This window comes from Phacochoerus africanus, chromosome 11, assembly GCF_016906955.1.
Source record: "Phacochoerus africanus isolate WHEZ1 chromosome 11, ROS_Pafr_v1, whole genome shotgun sequence".
Taxonomy (NCBI): domain Eukaryota; kingdom Metazoa; phylum Chordata; class Mammalia; order Artiodactyla; family Suidae; genus Phacochoerus; species Phacochoerus africanus.
The window spans coordinates 67,868,166-67,891,442 of NC_062554.1; the positions used below are offsets into that span (position 1 = coordinate 67,868,166).

A 23,277-nucleotide genomic window follows, 5' to 3' on the forward strand; every position below is an offset into this window, starting at 1 on the left:
CTCGAACCCTTGGCTAGTTTGGATAAAATAGAAGGGATGAGTAGTGACAATGTTTCGGTCTTTTTCACCGAAATGTTCGAGTCAGCACCACACACCTCAGGTCCGCTTAAATTCTAGAGCCTTTCTGCATCCTTGCCTGAATGGATCAGGGATAAGTTAATGGAGCATATATTCTGTGTATCTTTTCATGAATGCAAATTGAAATGAAAAGCAAAATCTGTAAGGGCATAATGAAACCAATCCCCTCATTCAATGCCAATGATATTGACTTTAGAGGTAATCCGGCCACACACACACACACACACACACACACTCACACTCTCACACACACACACTCTCTCACATACACTCTCACACACACACACACACACATATACACACATATGTATACATATATACATAACAAATGCTATTAAAATTTCTTTAATTTTTAATCCCAATTCTTAGCAAGTATTCTGAGGGAGTAACTTAAAATATGGACATAATTTATATGTGCTAAGATTTCCTCTGAGAAGTTATTTGTTTTAGTAAAAAAGACTGTAACCTAAATGTTTAATTAGGGCAGTAGTTAAATAATTGCCTATCTGGTGTAATATGATGCAGCCACTGATTCAACCATATACCATGTAAGTAAGCGAACAACGCCACACTATAGGCAGAAAAAGAAGGATATAAAATTTAGTATATAGTATAGATAGAACTATTTTCCAAAGGTTTTATAGAAAAAAATATCCTGGACTGTGGGTGATGTTTTAATATATTTCAATCATTTTATATAATTTCATATGGACTATATGATAATAAAGTAAAAAGGAATGGCCTTTGTGGACTAGGCACAAAGCCTGTGGAAAGGCTTTTGGTTATGTTGGCACGTGGCAAGGCTCTGGATAAGGCTTCTCTCAGCTCCATGCAAGAGCCAGGAAGGCTAATCCTGCTGAAGGTCATCTTGGAAATGGCACCATCAGTGCAGAAAAGCAGAGAGATCGATCCTGCATTCCAGCAAGGATCTGAGGATAAGCCAAATCTCCCATCACAGCTACTGCTCACAGCCCTCTCCCCTGAGACTCCATCCTTTCTCTCTCTTCTGTGTATCAGTCCAACTTACATTTTCGTTATTCATTTAATTTCACTGTTTAAGTTTACAATAAACTATGACAAATTACAGAAGTTATATTTCCATTACTAGAAATTCATTTCATAGATGATTTATGTTGAACAGCATTTGGAATCTATCATTTATAAAGTATACCACAAGACCTAAGTAATACCAAACCTGATATGATGCAACTTTACAAAATGTATTTAGCTTGCTGTCTCAAATTATGGTTTACTTGTAATTTATTATTTTTTTTTTTTTGCAAAGGATTTTATCAACCCTTCCTTGCTTATTGAGAAAATCCAACTGGATTTCCCTCATTTTAACTCAATCTCTCCTATTCTTTATCCTTTGTAGAAGAAGGCTCTTATGACAGCTGTATAGATTTGCATATATCCAACCCATGCTTACTTCCAATCAATTGTGATATTTTATTGTGTTATAAAATAGTGCCCTTCAGTGTAAATCCGTATTGCTAAAAGCAAAATCAAAGAGCACATGTAAGTTCAGAATTCACCATGGCAATATTTATGATCACCTGTACTTCCTAAAAAACAGAAAAAATTCATTCCTTTTACTTCATCAGCCTTATTCTTCAGACATATCTGTTAAAGCCTTTAGCAGCAGCTACCCTCTTACTGTTTTCTCTTTCACTCTACTCAGCCCTTGTGCCCGAGAAGGAAGTTGCAAATACTTCCCCTGGATTTTGCAAAACATTAGGTCATACATGTTGCCCACAACAAAGAAGCTTGTTGGTGTGAAATCACAAAGCTATGATTAATGTGAAATCAAAAAACTATGACAAAATCATGATCTCTGCCCCCCCCCCCGCCCCCGCCAGAGGCAGGGACTAGCCCTGATTCATTACAGCCCCGACCGAGATAAACTGGTGTCCACTTCTCAAAGCCATGTGTGATTTCTTTCTTGGTTCACAACCTTCACGCCATGGAGGGAGAAAAGTACTTTCTTGACTGTCCCCATCATTCTTCTCTGAACGTAGGACACCACAGTTCAGAAATCTGGGTGAACTGAACCTTGCTTTAAAGATCTGTTTTTCCATTGAGGGCCGATTCCAAGAATTTGGGGTTCCTTTCCCAGCCCTGGCGGATCCGGGTGAGGGGCTTGTCTATACACGGCAGGATGAGGATGAACTTGACCACCAGCAGGGTGCAAGGGATGATCAGCGCTATCACGTAGGCTGATGGAAGATACCACTTGAGGGTCGAGGGATCAAGGAATCTCCTCCCGCCGTACACAAGGGTATGGGCTGTGCACAAGATCAGGGTCAAATAGCCCAGTTTGGACTATAAGCAAGAAACAAAAACAAAAACATATACCTTAACATAGTATTGAAACAGTGGAAAACAGTGAAAGGTACTTGTCAACAGCCACAGGCCTTTGAAACCTGTAACATTTAGAATGCTGCTGTGTATATTGGCTCCTTCAGGATGATCAGTATTTCATTTTTTTTTTTTAATGTTTACACATGACATGATGGTTTCATCTTAACCTGACTGGATGAGAAAATTTCCCAGGGGTAAATTCTTTAGTTAGAATAAATAATGTACCTCTTCTTCAATGGGAAAATGCTTGCCTGGATCACCTTTGCTAGAGGCCTGATATGTTCTCAAGAAGCACCACATTTTTTTTCTTTTTTTTTTTAAAAGGAGTTTCCATCATGGCTCAGTGGAAACGAATCTGACTAGCATCCATGAGGATGCAGGTTCAATCCCTGGCCTCACTCAATGGGTTAAGTACCCAGCGTTGTTGTGGGCTGTGGTGTAGGTCACAGACGCTGCTTGGATCCCGAGTTGCTATGGTTGTTGTGTAGGCCGGCAGCTGTAGCTTGGATTCGACCCCTAGCCTGGGAACCTCCATGGGCCATGGGTGTGACCCTAAAAAGACAAAAAAAAAAAAAAAAGAAGCACCACATTATGCCGCTGACTAAAAGCAGATGCTCGTTAACTTCTTTTGCAATAAAGAACAATTAGCAAACTTTACTTTTGGCCGTTTGCTTGTTTTGACCTAAATCCAAAGCTCAATGTTTATTTTCATCTTAATGTCTTTTTTTTTTTTTTTGCCATTTCTTGGGCTGTTCCCGTGGCATATGGAAGTTCCCAGGCTAGGGGCTGAGGGGCTGAATTGGAGCTGTAGCCACCAGCCTATGCCAGAGCCACAGCAATGCGGGATCCGATCTGCGTCTGCAACCCACACCACAGCTCACGGCAATGCCGGATCCTTAACCCACTGAGCAAGGCCAGGGATCGAACCTGCAACTTCCTGGTTCCTAGTCGGATTCATTTCCATTGAGACACAATGGGAACTCCCCATCTTAATATCTTGAATGAAGGTGTAAATATGGGAACATGTTGACTGCACTTATTCCTGGAGAGAAACTGTAAGACTTTTGAGATTCAAATAGTTCTATAAAGTTCAAATCTAGTTTCAGTTACTAATGGTCTGTTCATTTTTACTGGTTCACAAGGAACATCAGAGGATCATCTGGAGGGCTTGTTAAAACAAGCTGTAGGGTCACACCCCGGAATTTCTGATTCTCTTAGCTCTGGGTGGAGCCAGGGGATTTCTGTATCTAATAAGACGCCAGGTGCTGCTGTTGCTGCTGGTCCAGGTACCACCCTTTGCAGACCACTGGTCTATAAAATTAATTACTAACTGCCTTTAATGAAGCATCCAGAGGCTGATGTATTAAAACACCGATTTTCCTCTCTTACAGGCCAGCACTGGATCGGGTATGATGGCAGTCTAGCATATCTTGCCGTGAAGGTTTAAAGGTTATTTCATTATATGCCTTTTCAGATCACCAAGTCCATATTCTAAAATTGATTTTCAGAAGTAGAAATTTCGTCTTTGGGTTTCTCTCCACCCTGCACTTACTACATCTCCACACACACGGTGTAGTATTTGTGGGTGCTTTTCGCTTTGTACTCTTAGCTGTGGCTCTGGGGAGTGATCAGGGGCCTTGGCAAAGGGATGCCTTGGTAAGAAATCAGCCATTATGGGATCTGCCTTTTTGTACCAGAGTTTAGCATTTTCTGATTTGAACTTGTTTCAGTTGCTATTTTTATGAGATTGCCAGGGAAGTGATGGAACAAAAGAATAATTTATGCAGGGTACGAGAGAAAAATGAGACTCTGTGTACGGCCAGAATAGTTTGCAATAAAGTGGATTAAACTGTGAAGTCCTTACCTGGACAAATCGGAACTCTCTCCAGTTGACCATGTTGCTGACTGATGGCAAGGAAGTGATTCCCAAGAGTACAAACAGGAAAAATCCAAGGATTCCCAGGGCTAAATAGGAATCGCTGAGCCAGGCAGTAGAGATAATAAATGGATTTTCTTTCTTGGCTATTGCCTAAGAAAAATTATAAGAATTTTTTTTAATTCCATTTTTTACAAAGTGCCCACATTTTAAGGGGATCAAAAAATACCTCTGTATGGTTTCTTTGCTCAAGGCAAGTTGTGTAACACTTTGTAATAATCAGTGAAACATAATTGTAGAGAAAAATACACTTAAACATAATATTTTTGGTAGAAAAAGTCATTGATTCTGTTGGGATGTTATTATGACAGTTGACTCTAGGAGTTGTGTAGGGAGCTTTAATGGACCCTACAAATTCTAAAACAAAGTAAATATTTACTTAAACCTTCTTTACCATATGGCTTCTCTTTCCCCAAGCAGAAATTGATGTTCTCAAACAATTACATCAGGATTCTGTTTTCCTACTTTATATGCCGATGAGCCACACTCATGAATTTTGGGTTCTTTCATGTTTATTATGTGGTAATATAGCATCAAGCCTGTCATGCTACAGATTGAGAGAAATCTGGCCCCTGCAACAGGACTCTTACCCAAGCACTTCCCATGTATTTGTTAGCGATGTAGAGAAATTCACAGACACATCAACCATGAATTATTGACACATAAACTTTGAGACTGCAATGAGATTGATCAAAATCAATTATTTCCAAACTAGAGCTGATGTGGAAAACTTCCCCTGGGACTTTAAGACCCCTCAGGTGATGCTCTCTGAATTTTTTGACCATGCAGAAAATGATATTTGTCGTTTGCTCAGAATCGTTTAATTTTCCAGTAACTGAGGACAAGTTCCCACAAGTCCAGCACTAATGGAGTTATAAGCACCCTTTTACGAATTTGTTTACATTCCTGTGACACATGGTTGGGCCGCCCCCTCACTCGTAGATGGTGGGTTCTGACTTCCCAAAGGAAGTAACACGCATAAAAATAGAAGCTTGAAAACACATTGGTTTACATTTATGGATGTAATTCAAGTAGGTGTCATTAGGTTTTCCCGAGTCCCCAAATCTGACAAGTTTGTGAGTATCCCAGCGAATCCTGGGAGCACAGATCTGCACCTGCATTGACCTGGGGATGTAACTTTCACTCTCAATAGTGGTATGAGATCCAACGGGATTCATTAAAAAACAAAACAACCATCCCCCCCCCCCGAAACAAACATGAGGTGTCTAATTGTAGTTATTTTTTAAAATAAAGCTGCTTAGAAGAATGATTTTCTGTAACTATAAAATGGAATATGGTGCAGCAAGATTCCTCTTGGATTTAAAGAGTGGGAGAATAAGAGAGATGAATGAAGAGAGATGAAGAGAGACTTACCTGGACAACAGTTCTGTTGTTCATGAGCCATCGTACGTAATAACGAATAGGAATCACAAGTGTGTAGAGGACGTGAAGGAAGGCAAATCCCAAGGCTACCAAGCCAAGCTGCTTTCTGCAGAGCATCCAGTGGTCAAGCCAGTCTGGAAATCGGCGGTATTTTGTACCTCGGTACAGCTGCAGAATGGCAGCAAGAACACCAGGGAGGTAAACCAAGGCAAGCAGTGTGAGTGCTGTGTTTGGAAAGATATGATTGGGAATGGAAATAGCCAGGCGAAATGTATTATCTTTTCTTTCATACACATAAGGGTAGACTACATCTCTTATTACACAGTAGAAAAAGAAGAAGACACACAGAACAGCAGACAAACAGAAGGGGAACTTCCACATTGGAAATAGTTGCAGGGGGTAGTTTTCAATTTCTTTGGCTGCCATGAGAGATCCTTTATCCAACGGAGTAAGTCCAAGAGTACGAACAATATCCATCACTCTCTGCTTGGCTTTTCTGTCATTTCCGCAGACAAACACCTGGGTTAAAATAATTCATTTTGTGTTTATTCTTTCTTTAGTAATTATTTTGAAATTCTTTATAAGCACCGTGTAGAACAATGCCATAGAGTAGTTAATTACTTTTCAAACAAGGCATATTTGACAAGAGGATATTTTAAACGGGTACAGACATGTGGGCTAGTTAAATACCAGGGTTTCAAGTTGAGAGTGGCTTTAGGCATATCACACGGATATGATAAGACTTGGTTCTCCATAGTGTGAACAGTTGATCTTTCTTCTGTATGCATGGCTGCCATATCTTTTATGGATTGCTTTTAATCTCAACGAATAAATGGAACCTGTTTCATACAAGGTAATGGGGGTGGAAAGCATATCCATCAACAGTTTAGCTGTTATTTTCTGGTACTGACAAAAGTTCTCCAGACACTGACACCATTGGATTCCATGAAGCTAAAAGCTGAGGATGCAGAAGGTGGGAAATACATCACTACACTTGACCACCCGACTTGGTCAAATCCAAGAAAGTTATTCCTGGCACATATTAGCAGATTTAAATGTTTTCTTTTGCAGTTATCTTTTGGAATCTTTGGGGGTAAATTCCTATTAAAACATTTACTTTTTAAAGATGATTGCATGTAAATCTATGTTTTAAACTTACCTGGCGACTTGCATCCAGCGCTCCTGACTGCAGAGCCCAGGCTGAGATAGTGTTGAATGCTTTTACTACATGGGCTCCTGGCAGCAACTGAGCGAGGTACTCTGCATTGGATTCCAGATACTGATTGATTTTGAGATTGTTGCTGACATCAACCAGTATTTTCCCATTGAGAACCTCAGTTAGGTGTGTGAGAAAATCGTAATGTTCCCTGTGGACGGTTAGGATTATAATGTCAGATTTCTGGGCAGCTTCTGAGTAGCTCAAGACCTCTGCACCACTGGGCAGCAGACTGGACATCCCCGGGTTTCGACTTCCAAAAACAATAGAATAACCACACTGGAGCATTTTAAGTCCAAGTGATCTTCCAAAATCTCCAGTTCCAAAAATACAGACAGTCTCTTGCTTTTCTGAAGAAATCATGGTGAGAGGAAGTGTGTCCGTAGAGGTTTTCTCCATAACTGAAAAATAATAATGCAGATACCCAACAAAATGTGAATGTTCTGGGGAAAAAAATTAATGAGAATTTTACCCAGGAAACAGTGATTGACTGCTGTTGTTTGAGTCTTCTAATGAATTATCTGAAGCATGTTCCGTACAAAATTTGGAAGGAATAACAACTGTCTTATGTATTCTTTTATGAGTCTTATTTAACAAAATCTTCTATTGGATAAAGAAATGTACTAAAAACCCAAGACACTTACGGGTTGATGTCTTAAACTATGGACATGCATCACAATGATACTGCATTTATCGAACACAATTCCCAAAGTTCTCAAGAATAAGATCTGATAGAGAAAGCACTAAAAAGGAAGTTATAGACCAATTCATTTATTTAGTATACAAAAATCCCAAATTGGGAGTTCCCATCAAGGCTCCGTGGTAATGACTAGTATCCATGAGGATTTGGGTTCTACCCCTGGTCTCACTCCGTGGGTCAGGGATCTGCCATTGCCATGAGCTCTGGTGTCGGTCACAGATGTGGCTCGGATCCTGTGTTGCTGTGGCTGTAGTGTAGGCAAGCAGCTACAGCTTCTATCTGACCCCTAGACTTCCATATGCCACCAGAGTGGCCCTAAAAAAAAAAAGGAAAAAAAGAAAAAAAAATCCCCAAATAACAATCAGAATCTAGTAACCTCTTAAGAGAAAGTGTACATTGATCAAATGGAATTGTTCTAGAATTGTAAAGATTAGTTTTGTAAACTCAATATTAGAAAATCTATTAATAGGAGTTTCTGTTGTGGCTCAGCAGTAAGGAACCTGACTAGTAACAAGGAGGGTACGGCTTTGATCCCTGGCCTTGCTTAGTGGGTTAAGTATCCAGTGTTGCTGCGAGCTGTGGTGTAGCTCGTAGATGTGGCTTGTATCTTGTGTTGCTGTGGCTGTGGCCTAGGCTGGCAACTCCAGTTCCAATATGACCCCTAGCCTGGGTACTTCCATATGCTGTACATGCATCCCTCAGCCAATAAAAGAAAAAAAAGAAAAGAAAAGAAAAAGAAAATCTATTAATAGAACTCACCATATTAGAAGATTTAAGGAGAAAAATATAGCTATATTTATATATGCTAAATGGACCTATGTTAAAATTTTACGTTTATTATTAATTTATTTTATTTATTTATTTTTTAAATTATTTACCCAATTCAATTTTTCTATTGTACAGCATGATGACCCAGTTACACATACATGTTCACATTCTATTTTCTCACATTATCATGCTCCATCATAAGTGACTAGACATAGTTCCCAGTGCTACACAGTAGGATCTCATTGCTAATTCATTCTGAAGGCAAGAGTTTGCATCCATATTCTTGATTCATATTTAAAAATGAACAAATGGATATTTCCTTAACATATATAGTTTCATGCTTAAAAGAGAATTACTAGAAATATACCTAGTAAAGTCATAAACCAGACAAATATATATCTGCTATGATCACATTATTGTTTGTAAATTCTAGCTAATACAACCAGACTGGAGAAAGAAATTAGAGATGTAGAAATTTAAAAGGGTTGCAGATGATAGAATTGCATAGTCTTCGAAAAGTCGAAGTCAACTGAAAAAGTGCCACCCATATAAAAACAATTCATCTGGGAACCCACCTAATATCAATACTCTTCTTATATGGGAAAAAAAAAAAAACAGTTTGAAGATTTAATAGAAGAAAGGGCCCTATTCACGGCTGCAACAAATAGAATATTTAGGAATAAACTTAAGGCAATGAGATATGTACAAGATCTATTTGAAAAAAATTTTTAAATATATGTAAGACTCAGAGAAGAGTCATATAAATGAAACTATATATCATACTACCAAATGGGAAGGTTCAGTTTTCTCTGATTTAAACTATAAATTCTGAAAAGTAAGGTAATAAGTGGGGGGCTATTTCTATTAAACATTAAAATATTATAAAGCTAAAATAAATAAGATGGCACTGTCACAGGAATAGCAAATGTTCAGTGGAATAGAGTAAAAAAATACAGAAATGAACCTAAATATATATATATACATACATATATACATACATATATATATATATATATGATCAAGATGGCAGTCCATGAGAAAAAGATGGCTTATTCAGTAGGTAATACTGTGACCGGCAAAGAGCCAATTGGGAGAAAAAAGTTAATGATAACTTACATTCCTCCCCAAGGTAAATTCAAAATATATTGAAGATTTAAACCTATTTTTTTTAATGGAACTATAATAGAACAGAAGAAGCCATGGAGAATTCTTTTATAAACTTAGGGGGGAAAGGCCCTTTTCCTATATCACAAATCCTTGAAACCATTAAAGAATAAAGAGATAAATGTGATTACATAAAAATAAGTAATACCTGCAAAGCAAAAAGTCAGGGTAAGCAAAGTCAGAAGATAAGCAAATTGGGGGAAAAAAAAAGTATTTTTTAATAAATACAAATCAGTAAAACCAATTGTCCACTAGAAAACTGGTCAAAAGCTGACAGTTCATCTCAACAACTTTTCAATATAGTTAAAGATCTTTTAGTCTTACCCAAAGTACAAGGTAGGGTAAAACGGAACTGATAATAATAATTTAAAAAAAGATCATAATAGTGTGAGGTCCATTATCAAGAGGAAGCTGAGTGATGACAGAGTGAGCACTGGCAGTGAGGGGAGGTAAGGAGAAGGAGCAGGGGACCATGTTTGTAGGGGCTTTACTTCCTTCACACAAATGAGTTTAAAGGAAAACTCAGGGCATTTGATGTGGCATTTCAAACAGGACCCAGTGGTGAATTTTCACAAAGCTTGTAGAGCTTATGAAGCTCGTGCCTTTGTAGTAAAGTTTCAGAACTTTGTCCTTTCCATTTTAGCCTGTGGAAAACACCTGAGCTTATGGAGGGCGTGTTATCTCTATCACAAGCAGACCAGTCAGACCTTTGTACGTAGGCAGAAGTCATGGCGAAAAGAGACAAGAAATAGAAGATTTTATTGCAAATCCTCAGAAACTCTGAAGAGTCGAATTAAGCACAAGAACGGAATCATTTTATAAACTAGCTGATGATTGATATCCTGAACTGTATCAGAAAAAGGCATGATCCAGGAAGGCACCTATGAAACACTACCGTGCCTTTGAAAAGTTCTTAGCAGCATCTACAAATGCAAACCAGTGTAGCAATTTATATTATATTGCTAATCAGTTAGTCACTAATTGTTAAAACTCAAACCCTCAAAACTGCTGAATGGTGCTTAATTATTCCACTTTGTAGATGCTGGTGTGTTGTAAGAATGCCAGTGTGCCTGGCTATCCCTTCACTTTCTCTCCATTCTTTATCCTAATATATGATTTTTCCCTCTCTTGCGTTGGGACAAACATTGGAAAGCAAAATACAGATTGGACAAAGTTGTCAGTGTTCTGCAATGAGAGAGAGGATGTCTTTATTGACATTTTCTCATGATCATCATTGCAGACAGAGAGTAAGCCCAGACTCTATTTTGACCATGTGGCTCTTACTTTCATTTGTTCTAAGCTGCCATTATATATTTTTTTAATGAAGATATTGACTATACTACACTAATATTGTTTGCAATGTGACCTCGAGTCAATTACTCAAACACTTTGTGTCTCAGTTTCATCATCTTTAAAGTGAGAGATAAGAGAGTTCCTACTTTAGAGACATCGTGAGGATCAGATAATTAGTGTACCTTAGAGCAATTCTTGAGACATAGCAAGTACTCAACAAACTTGTTAATAAGTATTTAATACACTATAATTATCTAATTAATATAGTAATTATATAAATCCTATAAAGTAAGGATTAATTATGCTTCTATAACTGTGATTACTGGAAATATATAAAGTTTATCTGAAATACCACTCAGTAATTCTCGAGAAGCTTCTGCTTTCCCTACTTATTTCTTATAAATAAAACCCTATGTGAAAGGGCTTCAGAGCATATGAATTTATCAAAACACAGACGTAAAATCAGTTCAAGTGTGAATTTCTCTCGTTTGTAATTCTTTCACATTTTATTTCAGTATTTCCCTCTTAAACTGACACTTAGCAATCCAATATAACACCCTTGGGCCATTACCCCAACCATTAAAATTTATTTTCACGCAAACCTTCAGAAACATCACTGAGCGAATTGAAGATACAAAATCAGTGAGGAGATATTAAAATATCACTGGCGGGGGTCATAGAAAGGGGTTTATTTATTCCATTGGGCAGTTAGTTACTCCCCATCAAGTTATAGAAGTTCAAAGGTGTTCATATAGAAGTTCATTGCGTTGCGTGCATCTTGAATTCTACTTCAAATCCCCCTGGTTCAACTTCCAGTCCTTGGGTAACAACTGAACTCTGCTTGGTTTCTACTGCCTAACAGAGGCTTACTTTTGGCTCTAGATCTTTTATCTCTTGATTCTTGTCCTGAGCTTCTCTGATCCTGTTCCTGTTTGGCACTCAGACATGTGGAGCCCATGGCCCCATCATAGCCCAATGGGGGACAGGACTCCACGGACAAGTGCTTCTACTGTCATCTTCTGGAACACAGCTCTGACATATTTCATAAGGCTCTTCTGAAAGATCCAGAGGCATAGAGCACCACTCATCTCAGCAGTGGCCAGCTCGATGGGCTCTTGTCCTGCCTTTCCTGTGTTCCCTGGGTTAGGCCCCTTGCCCCTCACCCTTGCTCCCTGGAATCACTTGCAGGATAAACTGTCTTCGCACAAGCCTCTGCTTGTAAATCAACCCAGGATAATACAATATTTAATTATTTTATGTTTTCAATGGTAAAAGAAGGATGATTTGACCTTAAGTTGCCATAACTGGCAAGATGAAATAACATGTAAAAATTAAAAAGTTAGTTAGTTAACTCTTTGAAAGAATTTGATTCTGAGCTCTGGGAAAAATGTCCTAATAATAAGAGTTCATAAAAATGGGAAGTATGAAATTGGATTGTGATGATCATTGTACAACTACAAATGTAACAAATTCATTGAGCGATTAAAAAAAATGGGATGTATGCACACTCTAAACCACAAGGAAGGTCTAGTTGAGGGTATATTTTATGGTAAGTACCAGGGGAAAAAGGAAGTTATACCCATTTCAGAGTATCTGTACCTCAAAACAGCTCCCATGTATAAACATGGATTTATGGAGGCAGTTAGGTCTCAAAGAGTTTTTAAAAAAAAAACAACAAAACTTTCCTAATCTTATTTTACACATAAATGTATGAAATAAAGCAGATAGGAAAAGTGGAATTAGGAAGCAGAGTTATAAATGGAAAGATGGGTTAGATAGTTAAAACATAGCATAGTTGTCACCTCTCCTTCCTTCAGCTCTTTACAAACCTCGCTTATGTGACAGGAAACAAAAAAGAACATCCTCTGGTCTGGAAAATCTCCAGGACTCATTTTTGCCTCTTACGAGGACATCTCCCAGAAAGGCTCTTTGAGAGGAGGACTGAGACAGGTGAAACGATCCCACGAGAGTGTTTATGTAGAGACTGGAAACCAGAGATGCCATGCAAATAAAGGTGGCCGAGGGCTGTGGGAGCAGCCGCCACGACGAAGCTTGTGTGTGTGTTGTGTGTGTGTGTGTGTGTGTGTGTGATGAGAGAACACATGGTGTGTGTCACGTCCAGTCTCACGTCCTGTGGATCCCGCCCCAGGGCTCTGAGGCAGCCTTCCTCTGGGTGGTCCCAACAGGGCATCCCACCAGGATATTAGGGCCAGCCTGGCTTGTATTTTACTTCTCTCACCTCGCAGAGGTCAGAGGTCAGAGATACCCAGAACAGTTTCCGCTTTGGAGGATTCTAGGATATTAAAAACATGGAACATCCAAATGGGATAAAAATACTCACATTTAACATGCTGATATGTACCAAATTAATGTTATCAGCAAAACCAAAACCAAAAAAAAAACGCTTTGGAGTTGCCTGGCGGCTCAGTGGGTTAAGGATTTGGCATTGTCACTGCTGTGGCTTGGGTCCCTGCTGTGGTGCAGGTTTGACCTCTGCCCACATGCTGAGGGCATGGCCAAAAGAAAAAAAAAATCTTTTTGTGTGAAATAATCATAGATTCGCAGGAGGTTTAGAGGAAGGACACATGGTTCCTGTGTTTCCTTTCCCATTTCTTCCAATGCTTACATTTTACACAGAGGACAGTAGCCAAACTGGGAAGCTGACATCACAGCATGGGGTGTGTGTAATTCTGTGTCATTTCATCCCATGTGGAGATTCCTGTACCCACTACTGCAAGCAGGACGCAGAACTATTCCATCACCTGCCCTTTATAGTCACATTATCTGCTTCCCTGAACCTCTGGGAGTCATTAATCTGTTCTCTAACTCTGTAATTTTTTATCATTTAGAGAATGCTATATAAGTGAAATCAGACCAAATGTAACCTTTTCATATTGGCTTTTTTTTCAGTTAGCATAATGCCCTTGAGATCCATCCAAGTTGGTGGGTGTGATCAGTAGTTCATTCCTTTTTTAGTGTTGAGGCCAGGGTATGGACTTCATCTGCTTATTCTATTTGGATGTCCTGTTTGGAAATGTCAGAATAGCATTAAAATAATTGCTTATTTTATTTTATTATTATTATTTTTTTTGTCTTTTTAGGGCCACACCTGCAGCATATGGAAGTTCCTGGGCTAGGGGTCAAATTGGATGTGTAGCTGTAGCTGCCAGCCACAGCCACAGCCATAGCAACACCAGATCCGAGCTGCATCTGTGACCTATACCACAGCTCACAGCCACACCAGATCCCTGACCCACTGAGAGGGGCCAGGGATCAAACCTGCATCCTCACAGATTCTAGTCAGGTCCGTTAATTGCTGAGCTATGAAGGGAACTCCAATAATTGCACATTTTAAATGCTTTTACTTAAAGAATCAGTGCTAGTAAATGCTAGGGTACCACCTCCTGAGATTCTGAATCAATTGTTCTGAGACAACATCTGTATTTTTTAAAAACCAAATTGGGAGTTCTTGTTGTTGCTTGGCAGGTTAAGAACTCAACATAGTGTCCATGAGGCCTGGCATTGCCACAAGCTGCAGTTGCAGGTTGCAGCTCAGATTCAGTGTTGCCCTGGTTGTGGTGTAGACCTCAGCTGCACCTCTGATTTGACCCCTAGGCTAGGAACGTCTATATGCCTTGGGGCAGGTGCAGCCTTAAAAAGAATAAAAACAAACAAACAAACCCCAAAAACCAAACCAATCAGTTCTAAAGAGCATCCAGGGCGGAGAACTGCTGGGGATGGGAAGAGAGTGGGTATCTTTTTTGGAGAGGGATGGTGGGAGGGGAAGAGCAGAGGGAGAACTGGCTGTTGATGAGCTCATCAGGGGTGACAGAAACATTTCACCTGATTTACAATTTCTTCCTCGAAATCATCATTGGCTGGATCGAAAGCCTCGAATTCCTATTTTTATGAAAACTGGAGGCAAAAGCAAATGTGCAGACCCCTCAAGGGAGAGAGCAAGGGATGCCAGACTCCAGACGTGGTGGGCTCTGCTCTGTAACTCGCTCGAGGAAACTGACGTGTTGTCTTCCAAGGGCTACAAGTTAGAGTTTGATCCAATCCACCCAGGCATCCACGACGATGCTCCTTCCTAGCAACCCTCACATGGTGCCATAGAGCAGCAGCTTCTTTACACTTGGATGAAACCAGTATTACAGCCATTCCGCCCCATTCCCCGTTTGAGAATTCAGCTTTGCGTTCTGAAGTGACTGTCCCACAATCCTCCTCTCTCCACTCCAACAGTGCTGCAGCACACAAAGCCAGTGATCCGGCTTGATACATCCCCGGGAGTATGAATACAAATAACTTTCAAACTCTATAAGTGACAGGAGTTTTCATTTTAATTTGATGCCTGTAAACAGGGATTTTCTCCCCCTCCTTTCTGTTTTATTATTCCTTCTGAGTTTCAACCTGAAAGCCTAGGATGGCTTGACAATATCTTTGTAATGAGCTGAAGCTCATCAATCAAATATTTCCTTTCATCACAAGGCACGGGGGGTGGGAGAGGGAGTTCGGCAATGAGACCAGACTTCCTGCGATTCAGTGCATTTGTTTTAATAGATCCCAGGGACAATTGAATAAAAAAATTAAAAATGTAAAACCTTACAATAATACATGAACCCATCCAATTTATTCACTGAGCTATTTCTGTATTTAGTGAGATCAAAGCTCTTTAGGGAAAGCAAGCATGCTCACACTTAAACACATATTCTTTTACTGACAGGTATATATCATTGCAGCAAAATCAGAAGCCTTTGGTTCAAAAAGGCCACTGATTGCAATTATAAAAAAATTAATGTGCCTCTAATCAATGAATTTTTCTAATTTTTTGACAGTTCGATCTTCTTCAGACTGTATATGTTATTTGAAAATATAATAGTACTTTATTTATTTGTTTGTTTGTTTGTTTTGCTTTTTAGGGACACACCCATGGCATATGGAAGTTCCTGGGCTAGGGATCAAATCAGAGCTGTAGCCGCCTGCCTATGCCAGAGCTGCAGCAATGCGGGATCCAAGCTATGTCTGTGACCTACACCACAGCTCCCTGCAACACCGGATCCTTAACCTACTGAGCGAGGCTAGGGATCAAACCCGTGTCCTTGTGGATACTAGTCAGTTTTGTTACCACTGAGCCACAACAGGAACTCCACATTTTTTATTTTAGCTGGTTGTTAGAAGTAGCTCTGTTGGTAACAGGCATAGACTAACACAAATCTATCACTAAAAGCTCTTAAACTGGGGAGTTTCTATTGTGGCTCAGCACGTTCAGAACGCACCATAGTGTCCATGAGGATGAGGGTTCTGGCCTCGAATGAATCAGTGGGTTATGGATCTAGCATAGGTCACAGATGCAACTTGGACTGATGCAGCTCTGGTGGATTTGACCCCTAGCCTGTAAATTTCTATATGCTGCAGGTTCGACCTTAAAAAAGCGGAAAAAAAAAAAAGCAAATAAAGAAACCACTTCAGGTTGGTTGCTGAAAAACTCTCAGTTCTTTTGCGAGAAAATATTATGTATCTGGGAAGTTCCCTGGTGGTTTAGTGGTTAGGACTCAGTGCTTTCACCACTGTGGCCCAGGTTCAATCCCTGGCCTGGGAACTGAGATCCCACCACATAAAGCTGCTACACACCATGGCCAAAAAAAAAAAAAAAAAAAATACATGCCATTAAAATATTATCTATCCCTAGGAGTTCCCAACATGGTGCAGCAGAAACAACCATGAGGTTGTGGGTTTGACCCCTGGCCTCGCTCACTGGTTTAAGGATCTGGCGTTGCTGTGAGCTGTGGTGTAGGTCGCAGACGTTGCTGTGGCTGTGGTGTAGGCCAGCAGCTATAGCTCCGATTGGACCCCTAGCCTGGGAACCTCCATATGCTGTGGGTGCAGACCTAAAAAAAATATATATATATATATATGTGTGTATATATATATGTATATATATATTATCTATCCCATAGCATCCTGATGTACTGATGATTCCTTTTTATGCTAGCCAACAGAATGACACAAATGACATAACTAAATATAACCTTTACACTAATATTCTACAGGGATGTATATTTCCACATGAATTGCTATTAAGTAAAACTAGCTATGACATGCTGCAACTAAAATGATCTGTCAGTTAACATTTCACTACCACCCAATGAATTACCCGGAGAGCAAGGTAATGCAGATCTATATTATTTATTTTAATTATATTTTAGGAGCAATTTAATTTATTTTTAATATCAGTTCTTTGGTGAAATTCAATTAAAATCTTTTTACTACACTGGTTTCACATTTAGATCTCAGCTGCATCTGTCAAGATAAATGAAGGTTGTTTCATGAGTCCCTGGCCAAGAATTTCATCATGTGGGTTCATTATCCCCTATCTAGGCTGGTTTGTCCGTTCAATTAAAGCCTGGGGCTCATGACAGCAAGGTCAGGAATTCAGTCATGTCTCAGTTAATTTACCTTGACCTCTGTTCCCATTCTAAATTCTGAACAACTTCTTACAAAATCTGTCTTTCACCAAAGATTCAGGGTGAGGATCAGGACCTGGATTGGCACCATCAGAAAACAACAACCTCCCAGACTGGGTGGCATTTGGCTCACACACACTGCAGGAGCATGTGCTCACTGCGTAATCTGGTGATCACAAAAATCCACTGAATATTTGATGTCAATTAGTGGGTTTTGCTTTTCTAAGACTTATTATACTCAGATATTTAGGAAGTGATTTGATCACTTCAGTTTTGAATTAACTTTGTTTAAATAAATTTCCTATGAATGGTATGTATGTTCACCTTGAATTATTTCACTAGGAATGATTTCAATATTGATAACTATCAGTTTGGAGGTAGAGCAGTTTTGCTGTGGATCTGATCCTGCCCCTCCCCCCCACCCCCCACCCCTGCCCTGCTGATGGGTTAACTCCAATCTGCCTCAAAGTATCTCCTTGCCATTTTTAGAAATCTCCTGAGGGAGTTCTCATGTCCTTTACATAGTCTCCCTCATCTTTTTTGGGGTACCATTTTCTTCCCTTTCTACTTTAGCTCTGGAAGCAAGGACTCCCAATGGCCCGAGTATCTCCTGCGTTTGCCAGAGCATGATCTGGCCTTGCTGCTCTTCCATTTCTTACCCCAAGAGAGAAAGTGCCCTTGAACCTCCTTCCTTTCCTATCTTATGCTCTGATGTACAAGCCTGAGAGCAGTACTGGTTGGCAGATATATTTTAGTGAAACAGCTCTTCCTTTTTAATTCCTAGGGTGATTTTTTTTTTCTTTTCCCTGTCTTTTTAGGAAGGAAACTTCCAAGGCATATGGAAGTTCCCAGGCTAGGGGTCAAATCGGAGCTGCAGCTGCTGGCCTACGCCACAGCCACAATGACATGGGATCTGAGCTTCATCTGTGACCTACACCACAGCTCACAGCAACCCCAGATCCCCTACCCACTGAAGGAGGCCAGAAATCGAACCTGCAACCTTATGGATACTAGTTGGATTCATTTCTGCTGCACCACCATGGGAACTCCAATTCCTAGGTGTTTAATCTCAGCTCTTTTTTAGTTCTGTGGCCAGAGTCAGCTTGTCAGCTGAGAGCTTGAAATCAGTCATGGTGGGAGTTTTCATATCCTGGAAATCAGCAAATGCTACAGTTCAGGATACAGTTTTTTTTTTTTTTTTTTTCCCTTAGAGAGTCATTTATCCAGCACATCATGGGCTTTTTTCTTTGACTCTCATCCCCTTTCCCCCAGACTCTGCCTGTGAGCAAGGAAATGGGAAAATACTTGGACTGATGGATGATACATGTTTCCAGCCTTGATCTGCACTTTAGGCCTAAACCTCTCTCTCTTTTGGAACCTCCTTTCTCAAAAGGCTCCTAAGTCCTTAATGAAAACAGAATTCATGTGGCTCCTCTACCCTGGCAAAGGTCCCAGGCCCTCTCCAACCCACACATGGAGTTAACATGAATCTGGCTCTAAACCTGATGTGCTGGGGGATGGAAATCCTGTGAAATTGGATTGTGATGATCATTATACAACTACAGATGTGATTAAAAAAAAAAAAAACAACAAAAAACCTGATGTGCTAACTCTTGGTTCCCAGGGGAGATAGATACAGAGACCTCTATTGTAGACCATCATCCCCAAATATATGGCTTGTGCATCAAAATTTTCCAGATGTTCATCAAAAAGGGAGGGGAAAAAAAAGCACACTTTAGGATTTGACTCTAGGGTAACCAGTGGTACACTTTTGTTATTAACTGCAGTGAACCATTTGCCAACTTGCTAATTGCTTCCTCCTCTACCCATGGCCCACACCATCCACGTCAGGGCAATTCAATAGAATAAAGAAATCATTTCAGTACTTGGGTACCGGAGAAGACATAACTAGAAGCATGATAACTTCTAAAACAAGTATGATTTGATCTAAGTTCTTTTGAACCATTCAGTAGGCTTCATGTCTTATGCCATGCCTTCAGGTATTAGAGAAGAGCTCAAGTGTTTTACTTAAGTTAAACTAATTAAAGTCTTGAAAAATTCAATAGTCCAACTTTCATGACCTCCATTAAATGCCTTAATCGCATTATGTCACTCTTTAAAATGAATTACACTTTAAAATGAATTAAATGCCAAAGTATTATAGTTACAAATTTATTATGAACCTTACCCTATATAGCAACATAATTAGGGTTACTAAAAGTAAAGTTAATGAGAAGAAATACCAAGGTTTCTGCAATGCCTTTCTCCTTTTAAAAAATAGCTGTAATACTTTCCATATTCATTTTATAGATATTGCACAATACAAAGCAATCTCATGCTTCTCCCCAGGGGGCAGCTCATTGAAATCTGGACACTTTGACTCTCTTAACTAGTACAGTCCAAGGGCATCCATAATTATAACCTACTACACCCTAATGGTCAGCCTCATTCAAAAATAAATGTTTGTGTTACCAACAATATCTTTGTAGGACTGCGGGTTGTTGAACAAGCCTCTCTGTGCCAGGCACTGTGCTACACAAGAGAGAAGGTGATAAACTAGACTGTTCCCCAAAGTCTGTGCATGATTGTTTCAGCCAGTGTTTAACGTGGGCTCAGAGCTGTTTCTACACGCTATGCAAGGAGAAGTTTAGAAGATAGATGTATAATCGGTGTTGACAGTCCACTGTCCTATTCCCATGCTTCTCAGCACTCATTCTGTTACCAGGGAAGTCCTGATTGGGACACTTGGCTCTGTGCTTGATGCCATTTTTCCCTTTGGTATCTGGAGATGATCTCCTATGTGTTCAAATAAGCCCCCTCTAGGAGGCGTAGTGCGCTTTGTTGTTACATTACCTCTTAGCTTTCTTTTCATTCAGAATTATGGTTCCTGACTTTTCCAAATGACCCTTTGCACACCTTTGCCTTCCTTTGAAGATGAAAAGTGAATGTTCCTTCATCCTGACATGGAGACTGATCATATAATCTACATTTAAAAGCAACATACTTCTCTCACAATAGCTTCTCAGAAATATGCAACCATCAAAGTGCAATACGGTAAGGCTTCTTTGCACAAGGCAGATTACACTCTTCTAGAGCATGGTGCAGAAGCATTTAGGTTAGTTTGTCATGTCGTGCCCCATTAATCCGGAAGGAAATGCTACTTTGAGTAGAACATTATATTCTTTCTGCAGTGGTGTATTTCTGAAACATGATCTTCAAACACTGCAAGCATTCTTTGTTCCTTTTTCCATAATGATTTTGGAAGAAAAAAATTGCTTAGGTATGTCAGCCAAGTATGTTTTGTTATCATTCATTAATTATCCTTTAGTTATTAGTTTTATTCCTTGTAGGTCTAATCTATTCTCAACAAAAGAACAAGTGTTAATTCAAATTATTTTGGAAATCACCTAAAAGTCATCCAAAATATCATGGTAGGATGAACATATTGAATGGAATGGCTCAGAAAGTCTTCATAGTTAAATAATGGCCCATTCTCTTTGGATGTACAAAGCACAGAGTCAAACAGATGACTTCAGAGGCCTTGTCCATGTAGACCTTATTTCTATTACTTCTGGCTTAACTACAACTTCAAAAAAAAAAAAAAAAAATTCCACAAAGAAAACTTCACTATCCACAGCCAGTCCTAGATCCTTACAGTAGGAATTATAGGTAAATGTAGCTGCAGACACTTAGCAAATGAGGACAAGATCGTCTTAAGAGGACAAACCTGAAGAAACTTGCAAGGGGCCCTGGGAAATCTTTAAGTTTGAAAGGTGATTGTGTCCTTTTTTTTTTTCACTAGCAGTCTCTTAACCTTTTTAAGATTTTAAGAGGAAATAATTTTTCAACAGCAGTTGGCTAAAGATCTAAATGACTTCTAAAGAGAACTGGGTGGTAGGATCATGAAACCCTGGAATGTATTTTTGAGTGTGACTTCAGAATCGAGTACTCAGAAGCTTTTCAAAAGAGAATCTATCTCCTTTTAATCATGTTATAATGTTAATTACATAATAATGGTTAATAATGGTAGAGTGACTTAGGGTGGTCCTTTAGGAGATAAGGGCATGTAGAGTAGCTGCTCAGGGTTTCTTCAGTTTTAAAATTCCATGACAAATATATCTGTTTTTCCTAGAACTGTTCAGAACAAGCTCCAAGCCCAGGGTTTTCACTTTATGAACAGGCTTATAAAAATTTATCTGGTTACTTCTAACAACAGTTAGCAAGTTTAAGCAAGGCAGGGAGCTGGAAGTTAGTCTCAAGTCAGGGGTCAGGCCTCGAACCTGCTGGTTTCTGAACCTTAAGTTGCTGGGTGAACTTCAGCAGCACCATAAAGGTTGCCAGATGGAGAGAGTGCTCTGACCCAATTTCTCTATACACCTGTTCTGTTTCTTTTACAACCTTGAAGGCTGATCAATAGGGAGTGCTCCATCCTGTTTTCTGGACTGGCCATGTTTGCCATACAGGTAGAATTTCACACAGTGCTAAATCAGAGCATTCTGAAAAAACTCGGGGCCTTGCAAAAGGCCATATCTCAAGCAAGTTACTGCTTCAAATAAATGTGCCATTTTGTAAAATTAAATCTACTGTATCAGGAAAAAAAAAGGGTTCTTTCATGTGAGTGACATTTATAAGACTGCCACTTATAGGGAATGGGACATGCTCCCATAGCAAGGCTGAAGAATTGGGTTGGACAGCTGAGGGTGTTCTCAGAATGATAAATGTGGTGGAAGGCGAAGATGCTCAAGTGAGAAGGGGCTGTCTCTCCACAGCTGGGTAGCTTCACTATAAAAGTAAAACCTACATTATTATGAAAAAAGTAATTACTTGGTTACACTTAGAGCATGGATGAAATTTGCAATGTATTTCAAACCTCTTCAGTCGCAGATTTTCACCTTGTTAGAGTTGGGCTTTGTGGCTGCTCTGGTCTGACAGCCTTGTATTTTACATGTGTGAAAACTGAGGCTGAGGTGGAGAGCTGATGAGAACTAGGAACAGAGTTCTTCACCCATCCCTCCCCTCGTCTCCCTCCAGTTCGCTTTCTCTCATACCGGTCATCTTCTAAAGAAAGTTCCTAAATTACTATCCACAGGAAAAAAAAAAAAAAAAAAACTACTTTCCAGGTGACTCTGGACAAACAGGGAACCCGAGCTTTATTTACTCTTCAAGATCAATTACATCCCAAACAAGTTTTCTCTGGAAAAGCAATCCATCGCTACACTAGAGAAGGATACTGCAATCAAGATCAAGGATGGAAGGGGCTGCAGATCTCAGGACATATTTTCAGTCCTTGGTCAAGAAGCGGACTCAGATCTGAGTCCTTTATCCAGAAGTTAGATACAGTGAGGAATCCAAACCCCTAAGTCTTCCTTCTCCAGCCCCTCTGCTCCCCAGGGAAGCGAGGAGCGATAAACCTCCAGGAAGTAAGACGCTTGCTAAATCGCACACCCTTGGGGCGGCTTTGCACCTTCTTCCCAGAGCAAGCAGGTGTGAGGAGCGAGGTCCTGCAAGCGGGAGTTCGAGGTGGGCAGAAACTATAAGCGAAGGGAGCCATGTGGCAAAGGTACAAGGCGACAGCCAACAGCAATGCGACTCACCTTCGGGAGAGGTGCTTCCGAGACGGCTGTGGTCCAGCGCAGCTGCTGCGGGTTCGCCGAGGGCCGGGCCGGGAGGGGACGCTGCCCGGCGCTCCTGCTCTGGGCTGCGGCTGGGCTCGCCACTCTCGGTATAAGAGGCCGGAGAGCGGAGGGAGGGCCCACTAGATTGCACAAGAGAAGACGGTGAAGAAAGCGCTTCCAGGAAGAGATTGAGCTGGGAATCCCAGGCAGCAGGAGGAACCAGCAATTCCTGTACTGCCACTGCCGCTCTTGCTGGGGAGGTTGCCACTGATCTCCCCCCAGCGGGGTTTTAAGAGTTT

General features: G+C 40.1%; 1 protein-coding gene and 1 non-coding gene across 2 annotated transcripts; one reads left to right on the plus strand and one right to left on the minus strand.

Moving 5' to 3' along the window:
* Positions 1-1,189: 1,189 nt before the first annotated feature.
* On the minus strand, positions 1,190-23,124 carry STEAP4 (STEAP4 metalloreductase). The gene is made up of 5 exons (XM_047753546.1): positions 22,958-23,124; positions 6,918-7,375; positions 5,750-6,277; positions 4,304-4,468; positions 1,190-2,400 (listed from the first exon to the last, which is right to left on the minus strand). Exons 2-5 carry the CDS (start codon positions 7,371-7,373, stop codon positions 2,137-2,139), a joined length of 1,413 nt encoding a protein of 470 aa, XP_047609502.1. The 5' UTR covers positions 7,374-7,375; positions 22,958-23,124; the 3' UTR covers positions 1,190-2,136.
* On the plus strand, positions 16,427-16,498 carry TRNAE-UUC (transfer RNA glutamic acid (anticodon UUC)). Its single transcript has one exon. It is a non-coding gene; the product is annotated as a tRNA-Glu (tRNA).
* Positions 23,125-23,277: the final 153 nt, after the last annotated feature.

What these genes read in the sequence shown, in the direction of transcription:
- STEAP4 (XM_047753546.1), bottom strand. Translation starts at nt 7,373, where the DNA reads ATGGAGAAAACCTCTACGGACACACTTCCTCTCACCATGATTTCTTCA. An exon ending in ACAACAGAACTGTTGTCCAG is followed by an intron (nt 4,469 to 5,749) that starts GTAAGTCTCTCT and finishes AATTTTTCTTAG; the next exon opens with GCAATAGCCAAGAAAGAAAA. An exon ending in GAGAGTTCCGATTTGTCCAG is followed by an intron (nt 2,401 to 4,303) that starts GTAAGGACTTCA and finishes TCTTGCTTATAG; the next exon opens with TCCAAACTGGGCTATTTGAC.